The sequence below is a fragment of the Oenanthe melanoleuca genome, chromosome 23 (genome assembly GCF_029582105.1).
Source record: "Oenanthe melanoleuca isolate GR-GAL-2019-014 chromosome 23, OMel1.0, whole genome shotgun sequence".
Classification (NCBI taxonomy): Eukaryota; Metazoa; Chordata; class Aves; order Passeriformes; family Muscicapidae; genus Oenanthe; species Oenanthe melanoleuca.
Window position 1 is genome coordinate 6,035,117 of NC_079356.1, and position 18,039 is coordinate 6,053,155.

Sequence of the window (18,039 nt, forward strand, 5' to 3'; positions counted from 1 at the left end):
GCCCCAGCCCACGAGGAGCCCTGCGGGGACTCAGTATCCTCCTGTCGTTGTTCCCCTGCAGTTCCAGGCTGCATTCCCAGCACACCCAGAGCAGGGATCCCATTCCTTTGGGACCCTCCCCACCAGAGCTGAGCCCTGAGCACCCTGCAAGGGGAGAAAGGGGAGAGTGGCCCACGGACAGACACACGAAGCCGCCGCTGAAGTCTCATTTCCTGAGAAACCAGGCTAAAAATAATCCCCTTTTCTTGCGGTCCTGTGCTCGGCAGGTGCTGCCATCTCACACTGAAGCTGGGGGGAGCCTGACCCCCACCCCCAGCCCTGTGCTCCTGTGGGGTTTGTCCCTGCCTGGCACTGCTGGCCCCATCCTGCGAGGGGCTGAGCCCCAGAGTGGTGTTGGGTGCCCAGGACCCCCGGCCATTCCCATTGTTCCCGGCGGGATGGGGGTTGTGAGGCCGGATTGGGAATGTGGGGTGGGAATGGGAGGGGTTTGGGGAGGGGGCTGGGGCCGTCCCGTGGGCTGGGAATGCGTTATGGGATGGGGGCCATGGAGCCGAGGACACCCTGGGGATGGGGGTCCTGCACAGCCCCAGGGACCTGGTGTTGCTCCCCGCTGGGGTTTTGGGGTGGGGGGCTGCAGGGTGCTGCAGGGGGCAGGGATTGCTCGCCCACGCCCAGCACAGACCAGTCCCCCCAGTTCTCCCAATGCAGCCCAGCGCTCTCCCAGGAGCTCCAGCGGCTCCTCCTGCCCCTAGCCCCCCGTGTGACACCAGGCTGGGACACACCCCACCCCATTCCCCTTCCACACCCTCGGCTTCGAGTCTCCACCAGGCTTGGGGTCCTCCCGTCCCGGGGGCATCCCCACTGCGCCACCCCTTTCCAGGCGCCTGACGCCTCCCAGTTCAGCCCAGTTCAGCCCAGTTCAGTCCCGTCCGGCGGGTGCTGCCGGCTCCAGTCCCTGCTTTAGTGCCGCCGGGCGCGGAGGCGCTCGCAGGGCTGCGGTTGAGTCACCCCGGGCAGCACCCAGAGCCGGGGGTGGGACCGGGGGCGCCGCGCACCCGCGAGGGTCCCGGGGGCGCTGGGGGGCGGCGAGCACGGAGACCCCGTCACTTGGGCAGGTAAGGGGGGCGTGGGGCTGAACCCGCCAAGGGGGGGGGGGGGGCTGCACCGGCTCTTTGGGGGGATCCTCCCACCCCTCTTGGGGGGCTGCACCCCCCTCACCCCCCCGCTGTGCTCCCCAGGGAGAGCCGTGGGCTGGGAGCGCTCACGCGTCCCGGGGTGAGTTCTGCTGTCCCCACGCTGTGACAGGGCCTGGCTCTGGCCGGGGTCACCCCCGGGATGGAGGCGGCGGGGGGATCCCGCTGTGGGGCAGCCCTGGGCTGTGCTGGGATCCGCCGGTTCCTGGGGACGCTGGGCGTCACCTCGGAGGGGCTGGGCCTGGGTGCATTTTGGGGAGAGGGTGTGGGGGGTGTTTCACGCCGTCCGGAGCCCCCCCTCCACCTTGTCGGGCTGCCTGCAATGAAAAAAGGGGGACGCGCAACCCCCAGCTGTGGCTCGTTGGGGAGGTTTAACTGGTTTGACTGGTCCCTGTGCAGGGTGGGGGGCCCGGTGCCCAGCACCCCTCTCACTCTGGCGGGGCTCTGGTGCTTCACAGCTCCGTTTTGGGGTCCCCGTAGGGAACAAGGCACCACAGCAGCGCCTGGCTCAGACTTAGGTGACGTTTGTAGGTGGTGGCTCTTTTCCGGGGTTACCCCCCCCCCCCCCGCGTACCGGCAGTAAACAGGATACGAGCGGCTGCGGCGGGGAGACAGCGGCAGCATCACCCCAGCCCGGGGGGAGTCGGTGCGTGTCCCCCGAGCCCCCTCCCAGCCCAGGGGGAGCCGGTTCTTGTCCCCCGAGCCCCCTCCCGGGCCGATGTGTGTGTCCCAGGTTCCTGTCCCGAGGGGGCCAGGGGGTGTTGCGGTTCCCCTGTGTGTGATGGGGGTGTCTGGGGCTGGTTTGCTGTGGGCTGTGGCGGGGTTGGCATCCCCTGGGCTGGGGTCCCCCGTGGGGCGGGGACAGGTGGAGGTGGGACATCCCAGCCGTGTCGGGTCTTGTCTCTGTGGGTGCCTAGGGACATGAGGAGCGCCTGGGGGGTGCCCGAGGGGCGCCCGGGGGGTCCAGGCTGATCCAGCCCCATGGCTGCTGCAATTTCCTGCCCTCGGTGGCAGCAGGCAGCGCTTTCCCAACACCAGGGGCAGGAAGGGCCGTGAGGCAACGCCGGGCGTGGGGCAAGAGCCCTGCTGGAGATGCGATGAGCTGAGCTGGCTCTCAGCCCGGCTCGGTCTCAGCCAAGCCCCTCCTGCCCGTGTGTCCTGGAGCCGGTGCAGCCCTGGGAAAGGGGCAGAGGCAGAGCCAGCCCTGAGCAAACACGCTGGACAAACACGGGCCGGGATCAAGGCGGGGCTGGCACGGAGCCGCCGCAGGAGGAGCCGCGCTGTCCCCGAGCCCCTCGGGCTGTGCCCTGCCCCGGCGCCCCCGGCACCCCGCGGCGGGCACGGGGCTGTTCGGGGTGCGCTGAGCTCCCCCTTTCCTCCCAGCAGGATGACCGGGGGGGCTCCTGCCCGAGGTGCCTCTCCCGATGTTGGCATCGCTGGTGCACGCCCGGCGCGCTGAGCCCCCCGCGCCCCTTTGCCCGGCCCCCCGCGCTGTCCCCACGCTGTTCCCAGCCCCCGGCATGGCCCTGGAGCCCGGGCCGCTGCTGGACCTGAGCTTCCTGACGGAGCAGGAGCGCAGCTGCATCGCCGAGGTGCTGCGCCGGGACTGGCAGCTCCGGCGGCGAGAGCAGGGGCGCATCAGGTGGGCCGGGGGTCCTTCAGGGACAGCAGAGACCCCCGGGAGCAGCCAGCTCGGGGACATCACCCCTGGGGACACAGCCAGGTCCCCTTTTACCTGGTGATGGGGTCACCCACTGAACACAGCTAGGGGGAAGCCTCCGGTTTGTCACCCCAGCACCGAGGGTCGCGCCGGCCCTGGGAGCGGGTCGCTGTGTCCCCCAGGCTCTTTTGGTGGTGGCTATGTCCCCCAGACCCCTCTGGGGCAGTTCCATGGATTGGGAAGGCTCTAGGGCGGTGGCACAGGGCTGCTGGCAGTGCCAGGGCTGGGGTCCCAGTGTCCCCTCCCGCCCCCCAGCAAACTCCGCAAGTCGGTGTCGGACCCGGCGCGGCTGCGGATCCTCACCGGGGACTGGTTCTGCGACGCGCGGGCCCGGCGGCACCAGCAGCCGCTGGGCTCCGACCTGGTGCGAGCCTCCATCCGCCGCAGGAGGCGGCCCCGGGGTACGCGGGGAACGGGGACTGGGGAATGGGGAATGGGGGCAATGGGGAACGGGGAAAAGGGAACATGGGGAATGGGGAACAGGGAACGGGGACTGAGGACTGGGGAACGTGGGAAATGGGGGAAATGGGGAATGGGGTACAGGGAACAGGGGATGGGGAATGAGAAACCGGGAATGGGGAACGGGGAACGGGGAACGGGGCTGGGCCCGCTGAGATCCCCGATGTCCCCAGGAACGGGGGAGCTGGAACGTGACCCCAGTCTGGGCGAGCTGGAGGCCATCGATGAGCCACTGGCAGAGGAGAGGGAGGATGAGGACGGAGCCTTGGAGACAGACGAGAGGTGACGGAAGGGAGGAAGGAAGGAAAGGGCGTCACCCCACGGGTGCCCCGGGCTGGTGGCATCTCCCCGGTACCACTGAGGGGGCACAAGGGGGCTGGAGGGGGAGCAGAGCCCCTGGGGAAGGGGGTGGTGCAGTCAGGGCTGGGGTCTTCCTGTCACTCCAGGGCTGGTTTTCCTCCGTGTGCCCACCAGTGAATGTCCACCATCCTGTGTCTGTCTGTCCATTATCCCAGTATCTGTCTGTCCATCATCCCAGTATCTGTCTGCCCACCATCTCAGTGTCTATCTGTCCATCATCCCAGTGTGTCCCACTATCTCGGTGTCTGTCTGTCCACCAACCAGACCAAACTAACGGTGCTCTCTCCCCACAGCTGCCCCACAGAGCAGGTGCAGGAGGCCCCTGAGCCCCAGGTGGGTGCCTGGGTGGGGGTTGGGCAGTACCTGACCCCCGGTGGTGGGTGGGGGTCACCCTACAGCGACCCCAGGGCCCTCCCGAGCCTGTGCTGAGCCTGGAGCCATCCTGAGCCCTGGGGAGCAGCAGGAAATGTCCCACACAGTGTCCCTGGGGTGGCCCATGGGTCACCTCTCAGCTGTTCGGAGCACAGAGGGGTTAGGGAGCAGCTGGGGGAGGAGGGGGCGCCGGGGTCCCGTTCTCACCCTTCCCTGGCAGCCCAGCCCCCCCGCCCCGGCCGTGGAGGGGACCCCGATGTCCCAGCGCCCGCTGCACGGTGACGTCCCGGTGAGGGAGCAGGACAGCCCGGCCCAGCCAGGTACGGGATGGGGGGTGCTGCGGGGGTCTGGGGTCTGCAGCCCCCAGCGCTGCTCACCAGTCTCCTCTGGCCAAAATCGGGATCCCCTCCTGCCCTGGGCACGTCCCCCTTGTCCCTGCAGGAGACACAGCGGGGGAGAACGGCCTCGGCTCATCCAGCAGGGAGGAGGATGAGGAGGATGAGGAGGAGCCGGACTCGACACAGAGCAGCCACAGCGCTGGGCAGGTGGGAGGGCACTGGGGATGCTGTCTGGATTTAGGGCGGGGCTCTATAGGATTGGGGGAGCTGGAAAGGGGTGCAGGGAGTTTTGGAGGCAGCTGTGTGGGGTTTTGGGGGTCTGGGGGGACTGAACAAAGCCAGCACAGCATGGGCTGTGGTGAAACACCAGGCACTGCTGGGAGCTGGTGTCCTCAGTGGGTCTGGGGGCCCAAGGGGGAGATGCTGACCCCTCTTTGCATTTCCAGAGACCAGAGACCCCCCAGACGGATGAGACACCCCCAGACCTGCTGTCCCCACAGAATGGCCACACCCCCCCGAGCCTGCTGAGCACCAGCTCCTCCGTGTCCAGTCTCAGCTCCTCCACAGTACGGGGCTGGGACTGGGACTGGGACTGGGAATGGGAATGGGGCTGGGACTGGGAATGGGAATGGGATTGGGGCTGGGACTGGGGCTGGGAATGGGGGCTCCCCCCACCCCCCTGACTCCCCTGTGTCCCCCCGCAGCTGAGCGGGAGCCTGATGAGCCTGTACAGCGAGGGGGAGCTGGGCCGGGTGCCCGTGCGGGGCTGTGTGCAGTTCTCCCTGCGCTACCACCCCGCCCAGAGGGAGCTGCAGGTTCACGTCCTGCGCTGCCGCGAGCTGGCCGAGGCCAAGAAGCAGCGCTCGGACCCGTGAGTGCGCCACCCCCGGCACCGCCCAGGGGATGCCCACGCTGCCCCCACTGCCCCCAGCCCGTTTTTGGCCCCAGGCACAGCCCAGGGGATGCCCACCCCCGGCCCCGCTGGCCCCAGCTCGTTTTTTGGCCCCCAGGTACATCAAAACGTACCTGCTGCCCGACAAGTCCAACCGCAGCAAGCGCAAGACCGCCGTGAGGAAGAGGAGCTTGGATCCCGTCTTCAATGAGACCCTCAAGGTTCCTGACCCTCCTTTGGGGCGGGTTTGGAGGGTGCCCACGGTTCACATGGGGTGGGTGGGGGTGGATAATCTCACCCTGTGTCCCCTCTGCACCAGTACAAGCTGGACAAGAGGGACCTGCAGGGCCGGACCCTGAACCTCTCCGTGTGGCACCACGACAGCCTGGGCAGGAACCTGTTCCTGGGGGAGGTGGAGGTGGCCCTGGGAACCTGGGACTGGGCCAACACACGCCCCGAGTGGTTCAGTCTGCAGCCACGGGTGAGCCCCGAGCCCCCGAGCCCCGCTGATGGCGCAGTGCCCCCGTAACCCCCCTGTCCTCCCAGATGCCCATCCCCTCGGACGGCCTTGCCAGCTGGGGCAGGCTCAACCTGGCGCTGAAGTTCATCCCCGCGGGCTCGGAAGGTGAGAGGGGCCCCTGGGCAGGGCAGGGGAGTGGGGGGGTGGGGCACTGCAGGGTGCCCTAACCCCTCATTCTCTCAGGAGCGGGGATGCCACCCACGGGCGAGCTGCACATCTGGGTGAAGGACGCTCAGAGCCTGATCCCGCTGCAGAGCGGCACGGTGGACGCCTTCGTGCAGTGGTGAGGGTGGGGGTGGCACCTGGGGGCGCCCAGGGGGGCTCTGGGGTGCCCCCCGCTCACCCCCTGCCGCCCCAGCTACGTGCTGCCCGATGACAGCAAGGCCAGCCGGCAGAAAACGCGGGTGGTGAAGCGGAGCCTGAACCCCCTCTTCAACCACACCATGGTGTACGACGGCTTCCAGGCCAAGGACCTGGGCGAGGCCTGCGCCGAGTTCACCCTCTGGCACCACGAGGCCTTTTCCAAGCGCCAGCTGGGTGGCATCCGCCTCAGCCTGGGCACCGGTGAGGGGGACCCCAGCCCCGGACCCCCAGGGGATGAGGGGAGGGGATCCCAGCCCTGGACCCCAAATCCCAGCCCCGGACCCTGCTCCCCCAGGGTGTGAGAGGAGGGATCCCCAGCCCCGGACCCTAAATCCCAGACCCCCAGCCCCGAACCACCCCCAGGGTGGCCCCAGTGTCGCAGCCCGGGTGACAGGGCTCTGTCTCGCAGGGAGCAGCTACGGGCTGCCCGTGGGCTGGATGGACTCGACGCCGGAGGAGCAGGGGGTGTGGAAGCAGCTGCTGCAGCAGCCCGGGCGCTGGGTGGAGGCTCTGCTGCCCCTGAGGACCAACCTTGTGCCCCGGGCGTAGCCCTGAGCGGGGCCGGGGCACCTGAGCGCTGGAGCCCTGGGGCAGCACTGTGCGGGCTGTGCCCTCCCCTTCCAGCAGCAATGAAGTGGCACCAGAGGGCACAGCTGGCAGCTTTTTATTGCTGTGGGCACATCTGGGGGGTGGTTATTGCACTAGTCTCCATACCCTGACTTGTCCCTGCACTGTGGGGCTGGAGCTGCTGTGTCCCACTGCCCCCATCACTGTCCTGCCAGCCCCGGGACTCCAGTGGCCTTGTTACAGCCCTGGGTGGGGCAGGGGGGTCACTGCTTTACCAGGATCCCCCTTTTCTTACCGGGGTACCCCACACTGGGCTGCCCTGTCCCAGTGGGACCCACACCGGGTCCTTGTCCCTGATCACTGGGAGCACTGGAGTCACCTGGGGCCGCCCACCAGTACACGCTGTGGGCAGGAACAGCCAAATCCCCAAAGGTGTTTCTGCAACCAGAATCTCCCGGGACAGCACCCTGCTGGGGCTCCGGGGTGACAGGAGGAGGGTGACAATGACACAGACACCAGAAATTACAGGAAAATCCTTTATTGGTTTCTGTAACCCCAGTTCCAGCTCAGGCTCTGCCCAGTGTGGGGCTGGGGCCAGCACAGGGTGGGGGGACCGAGGGTGGAATTCGGGGCTGGATGGGCCCCCCCTGCCCCCCCTTATCCCCTGGGGCAGCGGGAGGGTGCAAACCCCCGGAGCACCCCAGGGACAGGGATGGGGTCGTGTCCCTGCTGTCCCACCCTGCTGGCCCCAGCTTTGCATAGTCGTGGTGGGGGGCCTGGGCGGGGGATAGTCCGGCCGCGGGCAGGGTGACACCAGCAGTGGCCTCTTCACCCGGAGAGGGCGGGGACAGCGGCCCCCAGCCTGGGGACCTCAGATCCTGGTGCATCGGACAGAGAGGAGACATGGCAGGAAAGGTCCTGGGGGACTTCACTCAGGGGTCCCAGCCCCTTGCAGCCCCCCAGGGAGTGTCCCAGTGCCCACCCACCCCATGGCTAGACACCCCTGCACCCCCCCAAGCCACAGCAACCCCCGGACACACACGGACACCACCTCGCAGAGTTTAATGGGGGGCAGCCCGAGCTACAAGTGTCACCCCACAGCACACGACACGCAGCCCCCTCCCCAAAACAGCACACAGAAAGAGGGTGGGGGAGAGGGGACCCCCCCCAGTCCCCCCCAGAGCACACAGAGGCACAGCAAAAGCACACAGCAAGGCTCTGGCTCCGCTCCCCTGGCGGGCACGGAGGTCTCAGGGCATGGTTGGGTGCTCTGCTAGAGGGAAAAGCACCCAATGCTCCCCGAGCCTCAAGGCAGGGGGTGTTGAGAGCGGGCAGGGGGCTGCTGGGGCCAAACTGGGGCCAAACTGGGAGCCCTGCAGGCTGTGCTGTCAAGAAGGCTCAGGGTGAGGGGGCTGCACCCCACTGTGGGGAGGCTGGGGACGCTGGGGACACCTCACCCAGGTGGCAGAAGGGGCTCTTTGGGGCTGCACCCCTGAGGGGCTCCTGAGGGGGACCCCCTTCCTTTCCATCCCTAACAACTCCCAGGAAACAGCAAAACCAGCTGGGAAACACCCAAACAGCGCCATGCAAACCAGGAAGGGGGGTCCATGATCCCCCCCGTGCCCGGGGAGGTGCCAAGGGAGGGTGAAGCTCTGGGGGTGTGGGGGGACACCCCCTCCCCACTGCTCCCAGAACCTACTGGTTGTCCTCTCTGGCAGCGTGGAAGGAAACAGAGAGGGCAGGGCCCCCCACGTTATACACAGCGACCCCCGGGAGGGGCAGAGCACAGAGACCCCCGACTCAGCTCCGAGGGACGGACCTGGGACCCTCCCGCTCCCTGCGGGGCTCAGAGCCAGGATCCAGCCAGACACGGACAGACAGAGGGGCAGGACAGACGGACAGGGACAGGGGGACAGGCAGGGGGACATGAACCCGCCCCTCCATCTCCCAAATCATCCCCTCACCCTTGAGGCGGGGTTGGCACAAAGAGCCACGGGACACAGGGCACAGCGCAGCGGAGAGACAGGGCAGGACAGGGGCAGACACAGGGACAGGACAGACCCCAGTGCTGCCTCCAAGGCTGGGCTCGTCCCGGGTCCAGCCCCCCAGCCCAGACCCCGCCCTTACAGCGTTTGGTAGGTGCTGTCCTTTGACTTGATGAACTTGATGACGAAGAAGGCGACGGCCTGGACGCAGAGCACCAGCACGATGCCCCCGATGAAACTCGCCGTGTCGAAGCCGGGCGGGTGGAACTCGGGGCTGCCCGTCAGCGGGGCACTGGTGGTGGTGGTCCCTGGTGGCCAGGGAAAAGGGAAGGTTTAGGGAGTTACGGGTGCAGTTGGCATCCCTGAGTACACGTGTGCAGCAAAGAAAGGGGATCTGGGGTCTGTGAAGGAACCAGTGGCTGCACAGGGAGGAATGGAAGCTGGGATGTCCCCACCAATGAATGTCGGGATGGGCTCAGCCCCTTCCCATGCCAGAGCAGCTGGAGCTGTAGAAAAGGAGCCAGTGGCAAAAGGATCCCAGTGGGATCAATAATTCAGCAGGCTCCAGGCTCCGGTTACCCGCTGCAACTAGCCCAGAGCTCTCCAGTTCCCCTTTAGTGGAAGAGGCTCCTTTGCTCCCAGCCAGGCTGGAAGTGGTGATTCCCAGCAATGACGGAGTCAGGGCTTGCTCAGGATGCGTGTCATGAGTCACTGCACTGCCCGGTGGAGGGAGAGGGGACGGGGACAGAGCTGGGACCTGGCAGAGCCCCGAGGGCAGCTCCGCTCACCCCTCCCACAGGGATGTGAAACAGAGAGGGAAGAGCCTTGGTGGGACAGCACTGATCCCTGGGGCGCCCAGGACCCCCATCCCAGCGCCTCCTACCCCTCCCCAGACCCACTCACTTGTGGGGTGTGTCACTGGCTCCTTGCTATGGGATCGTGGAGGCTCTTCCGTGTGGGACTTCAGTGCTGGAGAGGGCAGGGACAGAGGGAAGGGGTAAGAGAGGTGACAAGGACATTGCCACACAGCTCTGCAGCCGTGTCTGTGTCCTGGTGGTGATGTTTCATCCCCACGGCGTGGCACCCGCAGCAGCAGGTCAGAGGGTCTGGAGGTTCAGGGGTCTGGGGGTTCGGGGCCTCGGTTACCTCGGCACACGGTGCTGCTGTTGTAGAGGGCGCAGCTCTCCCCCACGGCAGAGCCTCTCCGCACGCAGCTCCCGGGTTCTGCGGGAGCAGGGAGCAGAGCTGTCCCAGGGTCCCAAACCAGGACAGCTAGTGGCTGCCCTGAGGGTCTGGGATGAGGAGGTTTCACCCACAAGGGTGGGACTCCATCTGAGGAGCCGGAGGAGGGGGCTCAGAGCTGCACCCCCGCAGGGCAGAGCCCTAAACAGCTGAGCTGGGCCTTGAGCTGCTCAGTCAAAGCAGCTGCGACCGGGCACCCGAGGGTGCTGAGTGCCGGCACCACCTGGGCACCGCTGGGGAGGGCTGGTGAGAGCCCCTCCTGTGCCCACCCAGCCCAGCCCAGCCCTCACCTGGCTCCTCGGGGGTCCCGCAGCCCACCCAGACGCAGTCGGTGTTGTTGTGGGGGTGGCTGCTGCCCGTGCACATCTCGCAGGACTTCAGCTTGCCACACTCGCCTGCCAAAGCCAGGGAAAAGCGATGAGGGCACTGCGAGCGCCCCTCCCTCGGGCGGTGGGGTGGGGGATGGACCCTCAGCTCCATGGAGAGGCAATTCTGGTGATGCAGCAGGAGGAATGAGGGCACATCCCAAAGCACCTGGCCCAGCAGACCTGTCCCCACAGGGTGTTCAACACCACCTCCCCAGCGAGGGGACCCCTGCAGCTCCCAGCACCCGCCCAGGACTCCCCCAGCACCCCCAGCTCAGGAAACATCCCCCAGCCCCAGCGCTGGGATCTGGGAGCTTTCGGTGGGGGTTGAAATGAGGTGAGGAGGCAGCACCAGCCTGGTTGGGGTTACCTGAGCAGTGTCACCTCTGCCCACCCGGGCCACCCCGCGGGACCCCCCCTGCCCCCGGCCCGGGGGGGCCGTGAGTCACTCTGGTGTTTGCGGAGCTGCTCTTCCTCCACACGCGCTCATCATTAATTTACAGCGCTGTCTGTCGGCGAGGGAGGCTGCGAGGAGCTGCGGCCGGGCCCTACCCGCACCTCGCCGCGTCCCGCGCCAGCGTTTGCGGCGTCCCGAGAAAGAGTCGGGAGCCATTCCCCACGCTGGGTGCGTCTGCAGGCTCCCAGGGGCAAACCCTCCTCGCAGGGCTAGCAGGAGGCTCTTGCGGGCTGCATTTATTCATTCATTTCCCCGGGCTGACATTCATTCCCCTGGGCTGGCTCCCCAGGGAACAAGGCATCCCTGCAGGCAGCGCTTCCCACCACACCGCTTCCCTTTGCAGGGACCGGCTGGAGCCCCCCAGCTTTTCGGGATCCCTAAAAACCATGCCCGGCTGACAGAAAAATCCCCTTTCCTTTTTCCCAGGAAAAGCCAAGGGGGCAACTGGTGGCTGAGGAAGCGGAGATGCTGCGGCCCCATCGCCATGGCTACGGGAGGGGGAGGTGGGCATGCCGCTGGGCCCCCCCTCCCAGCATTTGGAGACCTGCCGGGAGCCAATGGGAAAGTAGGACTTTGTTCGCAAGGGTTTAGGCAGGTTTATAATTTATTTTTATCGCGGCAGGCGCAGGAACAGGCGTTTGAGCCCAGCGCTGTCAACTCCCGCTGCTGCCGGCAGGTGTGGGGAGGGAGGGGATGGAGGGGGGCAGCGGGGCCGGCTGGGGGCAGCCCCTCCCCCCCCATCCTTCACGGGCGCTCTGGGAACACGCGTGGGTCCCGCCGGGATCAGTCAGGGTGAAAATCGTCCCTGCAGCACCGGGGCATGGGAGAGGGGGAGCGGGAGGAACCTGGGGTTTGCATAATTAATGCCCGGAGTTGCAGCAGTTCGGGAAGGAGGTGACGGCTCCGTTCCCCTCTCCCCCACGAGATCCCCGCACGTTTTGGGGAGCAGCTGGGACCCTGCTTATCCCTCTGCAGCCCAGCGCAGCCCCCCTGGCCCTCGGGGGTCGCAGCCCCCGGAGCACGGCTGGGAGCGGGGGTCCCTCTCCCCCAAACCAAAGCGACCGAGTCCCGCGGGGGCGAGAGGAACCCCTGGGAAAAAACCAACCCCCACAGAAAAGTTGAGCTGCCCCGAAGCCGCGAAGGCCCGAGCTCCCCTCCCGCCCCCGGCCGTACCTGCGCGGGTGGGAGCGAGTCCCTGCGAGCACAGCAGCGCGCACAGCAGCGCGCAGCGCAGCGCCGCGGGGCCTGGCGGGGCCATGGCCCTGCCCGGCTCGGCTCGGCCCGGTCCCGGCGGAGGGGTGCCCGCGGATCTCCCGGGAGAGCGCAGCGCAGCAGATGCGGGAGGCGGCCCGGCGGCGGCGGGGGAGGGGGGGCGGCCCCGCCTCGTCCCGCCCCGCCCCGCCCCGGCCGGGGGTGTGGGGGTCCCTGCCGGGGGGCACCACCCCTCGTCACACACACACCCCCATATGGGCCCTGGGAAACGCGGGACTGCAGGGTCTGCACCCCCTATACACACCTGTGCGCACCTGTAACACCTGTACACACCTGTACACACCTGTACATACCTGTAACACCTGTAAATCCCTGTACACAGCTGTGCACACCTGTAACACCTGTACATACCCGTAACACCTGTGCACACCTGTACATACCTGTACACAGCTGTAAATGCCTGTACATACCTGTAACACCTATAAATGCCTGTACACAGCCGTACACACCTGTAACACCTGTAACACGTGTGCACAGCCGCACACACTGCACACCCGCACGCACCGCTCTCGCTGCCCGCTCCAGCGCCCCTCCCGGGACATTTGGACACTTCTCGGGGCCGCGGCTGGCCCGGACTGGACCGAACCGAACAGAACCGAACGGAGCCGAGCCCCCGCTCGGTTCCTGCCGGGGCTCCGAGCGGGAGGCCGCAGCCGTGCCCGGGACCACCGGGACTCCCGCGGGTCCCAGCTGAGCCGCAGCCCCGCTCGGGCTCTCCGGGATCCCCTCTCCCCTCGGCGGGACAGATCGCCGGCCAAACGCGGGGGCTTCGAGGAACCGGTGCGGGGAAGAGTCTCGAGGAGCGCAGCCCTCTCGTCCTCCTTCTCCTCCTTCTCCTCCTTCTCCTCCTTCTCCTCCTTCTCCTCCTTCTCTGCCTCCTCCTCCTCCTCCTCCTCCTCCTCCTCCTCCTCCTCCTCCTCCTCCTCCTCCTCCTCCTCCTCCTCCTCTTCCTACTCTCCTCCTCCTCCCCCCAGGGCTCCTGCAGCTCTGCCCGCATCCCCGGCCGGCCATTCCCGCTTCTCCTGGCCGTGACTCATCCATTGCGGTGCGGGGAAGCCGCGGGGAACCGCCGGGGGAGGATAGGGGGCAGCGCAGCCCCGGTTGTGCGGGGGCAGGACAGGACCCATCCTCAGCACCCCACACCGCCCCAAACCCGGTCCGCCCCCTCCCCAGCGGAGCCCCCGGAGTGCGCATTGCGGGGAGAAGGGGCGAGCAGCCCTCCTTCCCCAGCCTGCAGCACGGCGGTGACCCGGGACTGGTGGGGGTCCCGTGGGGGCGTGGGAGTTTTTGGGGGGGCGTGGAGGGGGGCTGTTTTTATGAATGAGCCGCGATTACGATGCGGCGCGCGCGCTCCCGCGCTGCCCGCGCGAGCGCTGATTGGCTGCGGCGCGCCATTGACGTCACAGCGGGCCTCGGGGCTGGGGGGGGCCGTGAGTCACCCCGAGCCCCCCGGACCCCCCCGGCCCCGCTCCGCTATAACTCGGCGGCGCCCATGGCAGCGGGGCCCCAGCCGGGCAGCCAGCGCAGCGCGGGCCCGGCAGCGCGGCAGGTGAGTGTCCGGCACCGGGGGGCACAGGGGGGGCACCGGGGAGCACCGGCACCGGGGGGTACAGGAACCGGGGGGAGCCCTCTCTGCCCTGTGGAGAAGGGTAGCGAGGGGCGGCCGTGCTCCCCAAAGCCCGGCCAGGGGCTGCACTGCCCGCGAAGACCCCCAAGGTAAGAAGGGATGCCACGGTGGGGGTAGGAGGGGTCTGTTCCCACTGATCGGGGGGAGCAGGGTCACCCCCTTTACTTGCTGCTTAGGATCCCCCCACTTTGGCCCCGAACTCATTGCGGGGGAGGGTGTTTTCCCCTGCCAGTCCTGCTCCCCTGGATTTATCCATCAAAATCAGGCAGTGCCCAACCCCCAGCAGCTCAAGCAGGCAGGAGCAGGGATGGTATGTGTGTGTCTGTGTGTGTGTGTGTGTGTGTGTTCCTTCCCCTTTATTCACCTACTTATTTTAAAACTAAACTATCTCGTCCAGAAAAATCTCCTCGGAGCAAACAGCGAGCACATCCTCAACCTTCACTGCCCTGCCCACCCTCCTGAAGACAGCTTTTGGAGGGGTCCTGTCCCGTCTGGGTGGCACGGGGGCAGCTCGTGGACAGCAGGTCTTGCAGGCCACCTTCTGCCATCATGATGGAGAAAGGGCCCCCCAACTCCAGCGAAGGCCAGCAGGGCTGGTTCTCAGCCAGGAACGGCAGCGGCAGCTCCTTGGATCTGGAGTCCGTGGTGCAGCCCCTCGCCCTGAACCCGTGGGACGTTGTCCTCTGCGTCTCGGGGACCGTCATCTCCTGTGAGAACGCCATCGTGGTGGTGGTTATCTTTTACACGCCGGCCTTCCGCGCCCCCACCTTCCTCCTGATCGGCAGCCTGGCTACAGCCGACCTGCTGGCAGGTTTGGGGCTGATCCTGCACTTTGCCTTCGTGTACTTGGCCCCGTCGGAGGCGGTCAGTCTGCTCACCGTGGGGCTGCTGGTCACCTCCTTCACGGCCAGCGTCAGCAGCCTGCTGACCATCACCATCGACCGCTACCTGTCCCTCTACAGCGCCCTGACCTACTACTCGGAGAGGACGGTCACCAGGACTCACATCATGCTGATCCTCACCTGGGGAGCCTCCATCTGCTACGGGCTGCTGCCCGTCCTGGGCTGGAACTGCCTGCAGGAGCCCTCGGCCTGCAGCGTGGTGCGCCCGCTGACCAGGAGCCACCTGGCGCTGCTGTCCGTGTCGCTGCTGGCGGTGTTCGCCGTGATGCTGCAGCTCTACGTGCAGATCTGCCGTCTCGTTTGCCGGCACGCGCAGCAGATCGCCGTGCAGCGCCACTTCCTCGCCAGCTCCCACGATGTCACCACCCACAAGGGCATCGCCACGCTGGCCGTCATCCTGGGCACCTTCGCGTCCTGCTGGCTGCCGCTGGCCGTGTACGCGCTGCTGGGCGACGCGCGCTCCCCGCCGCTCTACACCTACGCCGCGCTGCTCCCCGCCGCCCACAACTCGCTGCTGAACCCCGTCATCTACGCCTTCCGCAACCCCGAGATCCAGAAGGTGCTGTGGGCCGTGTGCTGCGGCTGTTGCTCCTCCTCGCCGCCGTGCCGCTCCCGCTCCCCCAGTGACGTCTGAGTCGCCCCCCCGCACCTCTCACTCACCCATGGCAGGGGGATGCGCTCCGAGCCTCCCTTTCCATTCCCCGAGGCACATTGCAGGAGCTCCTGGAACCGAGCAGCTCTTCCTGGCCTCATCCTTTTTGGGCACAACACTTCCTTTTCATCTATTTTTCCACTTTTTGAATAGAGAGAAAAACGTATTTTTTATCCATAATATAATCTATATTTATGAGTGAGAGAGAGGGGGCAGATCCTCATATTTTCTTTAAAAGTATTTATGATGCTTTATTTTTTGAAGGGTGGGGAAACACCAGGAACGTTCATCCCCCTCTTGTTTTTTTTACTACCTTGTTATTTACCTCAGACAGTCAAAATATATATTTTTACATTTGGAGAAGGGGAGGAGAGACTCGTTGCCAGAGGAAGAGGGACTCAATCCCATCTCCCCCCACCCCCTTCTCCCAGCCGTCCATCCATTTATTTATTTATTGGTATTTGAATTATTATTTAATTTGATTTCCGTGCCTCCCTCCCGCCGCCCAGCGCTGGGCCCTGCTGCCCTCTAGTGCTCGCTGCCTTCAGGAGGGGCTGCCGGAGGCTCTGCACCCCCAAACCCACAAGTTTTGGGGTCCCCTGTGTGTTGCCACCCCCCTCGCGGCACCCAGGGCTCCCCCTGCCAAAGCCTTTCTTTGCACTGGGGTTGGATTTGCACATTTCTGCGCTGGGGAATGGATGTGAGGGGCCTCTGGTGCAGGGGACCCCTGGAGATGGGGATCCCCTGGGGTGGGGATCCCTCCGGATGGGGACCCCTCTGGAGGGGGCCTCTCGGTGCGTCAGGGTTGGGGGGGGAGGGGGCTGCTTCTTGTTTACAGCTCTGGGAGGGGAATAAATGAATTTGTGGTACGAGGTGCGGCTGTTTGATGTGGGGAGGGGGTGGGATGCGTTTCCCGAGGGGGCAGACGAGGCTGAGGCTCCCGACCCCCATCAGGGCCCCCCCGCTCCGTTTCCCTGCTCCGGGTAAAAGATGCCGAGTGACAGCGCTGCCCCCACCCATCACATCCTGTTAGCAGGAGCTGGCCCGGGGGGAGCAGCGCTGAGCCCCGACCATCCTCATCCTCAGAGCCCCGCGGGCGCAGGGGCTGCATCCGGCTCTGCTGGTGACATCCGAATGTCCACCCGCTCAGGGATGGCGGGGACTCGTTCCCACCTGGGTTCTCCATCCAGCAGGAACCTCTGCCTCCATCTGTGCCCCCTAGTCCCTCTCCTGTGAAGGGCGCGCAGGGGACTGTGCCCAGCACCCCCGCACTGATTCCCGCGCTCACACAGGATCCGAAGCGATCACCCTGCTGCCCCGGCTGCCCGCGGGGTTAATGATGGCACAGCTAATTAGGGCAGCTCAGCCCCTCCGGAAGCGTCCCCAGAGCCCCCCGAGCCCCCCGTGACCCGGGTCGGGAGCAGCGGGTCTCTCACAGCCCTTTGTGCACCCGCCGGGTGGGGACCTGGTGGCAGCCCCGAGGGCCGGGGCTGTTAATTGCAAAGAAAATGAAGATCTGCCTCGGCTGAGCGCTGTGTTAGCGAGGGCTGGGGGGAGATGGGGCCGGGAGGCTGGAGGAGCCGCAGATCTGCTCCTGCTCTCCCGGGCTGCCTGGGCGCTGGGCACGAGGAATTTCGGGCTACCCTTGTCCTCGCCGAGGTTCAGCCAGAGGCTGCAGGTGTTCGCTCTGCCCCAGGGCTCAGCTGAGCTAATTCCCGAGCCTGCCTCCCCCAGAAGTGAAAAATCCCCTAATGCCCAGCTCTGCTGCATTCAGGGCCAGTTTTTACCTGGTGATTCTTGTGTCAACATCACATGGCAGCTGAAACAGCTTTTCTGTCCCTCGTGCCTCCCCTGCTGATGTTTTCAGAGGGAGCTTCTCCTCGGTGTGCGAGCCCATCCAGTTCCTGCCGCTCCCTGGGGTCGCTGTCACTTCCCCTGGGGACAGGGTGACACACTGGAGTGTGCAGGGCACAGAGGCAGAACCGTTCAGGTGTGCTGGAGCCCCTGCTCAGGCTCCCACCCGCCAGGGCTGTGCCGTGGCTGATGAGCTTCCCAGACGGACCGAGGGCTCAGGAGCTGCTGTGACCCACAGTGACAACATGGCTTCAAAAGCCATCGCAGCTCAAGCCAGGCGTTCCCCCAGGATCAGAAACTCGGGAGCAGTGGGAGCTGAGACCTCACTGAGTTCTTGTCACCACCACCCTGAGAATGTGACCCTCACAGCCCCGTCCCCTGCTGCAGCTCCATGTGCCCCTGCCCAGGTGGGAAACGCCCCCTTTGGCTCCTACCTGCGTCGGTTCCGCTGTCAGAATGGGTGAGGGTGGAGCACGGGCTGCAGGAAGCCACGAGCCGGCGCTGCCAGTGCTGGCCGCTCTCCCAGGGACGTTCCCGGTGCTCCAGGCCCTTGGGGATGATGGAGCAGGCGGCACCGGGCGGGGAGATCCAGCAGGGCCCAGCCTGCTCTCTTTTTTGGTGGAGAAAGATGCAGAAAGTGAGGCTGTAAAAAAGAATCAAATCCATCCAAGAAGGTGCCAGAGCGCTGAGCAGCCGCCCCCACGCCGGGGATGTGCAGGAGAGGCTCAGGGGGGACCAACAGCCCAACTTTGGGGTTAAAATATGAGCTGAGAGACGTGGGCACGGCCTCACCCCAGCTGTGCTTGCACATCTGGCAGGGCCAGCCCTTCCCAGCTCCCAGCAGATGCCGCAAGCACAGGCAGCTCTTGCCTCCCCTGCTGCAGTGCAGGCAAGGGGGA

The 18,039-nt window shown here is 66.3% G+C and overlaps 3 protein-coding genes across 6 annotated transcripts; 2 read left to right on the forward strand and 1 right to left on the reverse strand.

Annotated features, from left to right (window-relative positions):
• Positions 1 to 939: 939 nt before the first annotated feature.
• Positions 940 to 6,869, forward strand: SYTL1 (synaptotagmin like 1). 4 transcript variants are annotated; one of them, XM_056508879.1, is made up of 16 exons: positions 940 to 1,115; positions 1,674 to 1,839; positions 2,577 to 2,835; positions 3,169 to 3,314; positions 3,546 to 3,654; positions 4,026 to 4,065; positions 4,325 to 4,424; positions 4,546 to 4,649; positions 4,889 to 5,008; positions 5,147 to 5,313; positions 5,453 to 5,555; positions 5,654 to 5,815; positions 5,881 to 5,959; positions 6,038 to 6,137; positions 6,213 to 6,418; positions 6,627 to 6,869. In XM_056508879.1, exons 3-16 carry the CDS (start codon positions 2,618 to 2,620, stop codon positions 6,764 to 6,766), a joined length of 1,794 nt encoding a protein of 597 aa, XP_056364854.1. In that variant the 5' UTR covers positions 940 to 1,115; positions 1,674 to 1,839; positions 2,577 to 2,617; the 3' UTR covers positions 6,767 to 6,869. The 4 variants fall into 4 exon arrangements, with proteins under 4 accessions (XP_056364854.1, XP_056364853.1, XP_056364851.1 ...); XM_056508878.1 differs by having other exon boundaries at positions 1,725 to 1,839; XM_056508876.1 differs by having other exon boundaries at positions 941 to 1,115; positions 2,580 to 2,835.
• A 94-nt stretch (positions 6,870 to 6,963) lies between these two features.
• Positions 6,964 to 12,206, reverse strand: CD164L2 (CD164 molecule like 2). The gene is made up of 6 exons (XM_056508880.1): positions 12,007 to 12,206; positions 10,302 to 10,406; positions 9,916 to 9,993; positions 9,673 to 9,738; positions 8,912 to 9,077; positions 6,964 to 7,662 (listed from the first exon to the last, which is right to left on the reverse strand). The coding sequence occupies exons 1-6, from the start codon at positions 12,089 to 12,091 to the stop codon at positions 7,656 to 7,658; spliced, it is 507 nt and encodes a 168-aa protein (XP_056364855.1). The 5' UTR covers positions 12,092 to 12,206; the 3' UTR covers positions 6,964 to 7,655.
• Positions 12,207 to 13,421: 1,215 nt separating this feature from the next.
• GPR3 (G protein-coupled receptor 3) lies at positions 13,422 to 16,156 on the forward strand. Its single transcript, XM_056508881.1, has 2 exons — positions 13,422 to 13,654; positions 14,130 to 16,156. Exon 2 carries the CDS (start codon positions 14,282 to 14,284, stop codon positions 15,266 to 15,268), a length of 987 nt encoding a protein of 328 aa, XP_056364856.1. The 5' UTR covers positions 13,422 to 13,654; positions 14,130 to 14,281; the 3' UTR covers positions 15,269 to 16,156.
• Positions 16,157 to 18,039: the final 1,883 nt, after the last annotated feature.

Coding starts and splice junctions, on each gene's coding strand:
- SYTL1 (XM_056508879.1), top strand. CDS start 2,618: ATGTTGGCATCGCTGGTGCACGCCCGGCGCGCTGAGCCCCCCGCGCCC. Junction 4,650..4,888: donor GCAGCCACAGCGCTGGGCAG/GTGGGAGGGCAC, acceptor TTGCATTTCCAG/AGACCAGAGACCCCCCAGAC. Junction 5,556..5,653: donor TCTTCAATGAGACCCTCAAG/GTTCCTGACCCT, acceptor CCTCTGCACCAG/TACAAGCTGGACAAGAGGGA.
- CD164L2 (XM_056508880.1), bottom strand. CDS start 12,091: ATGGCCCCGCCAGGCCCCGCGGCGCTGCGCTGCGCGCTGCTGTGCGCG. Junction 9,994..10,301: donor CGGGACCCCCGAGGAGCCAG/GTGAGGGCTGGG, acceptor CTGCTCCCGCAG/AACCCGGGAGCTGCGTGCGG. Junction 9,078..9,672: donor GCCAGTGACACACCCCACAA/GTGAGTGGGTCT, acceptor CCTGGCCACCAG/GGACCACCACCACCAGTGCC.
- GPR3 (XM_056508881.1), top strand. CDS start 14,282: ATGATGGAGAAAGGGCCCCCCAACTCCAGCGAAGGCCAGCAGGGCTGG.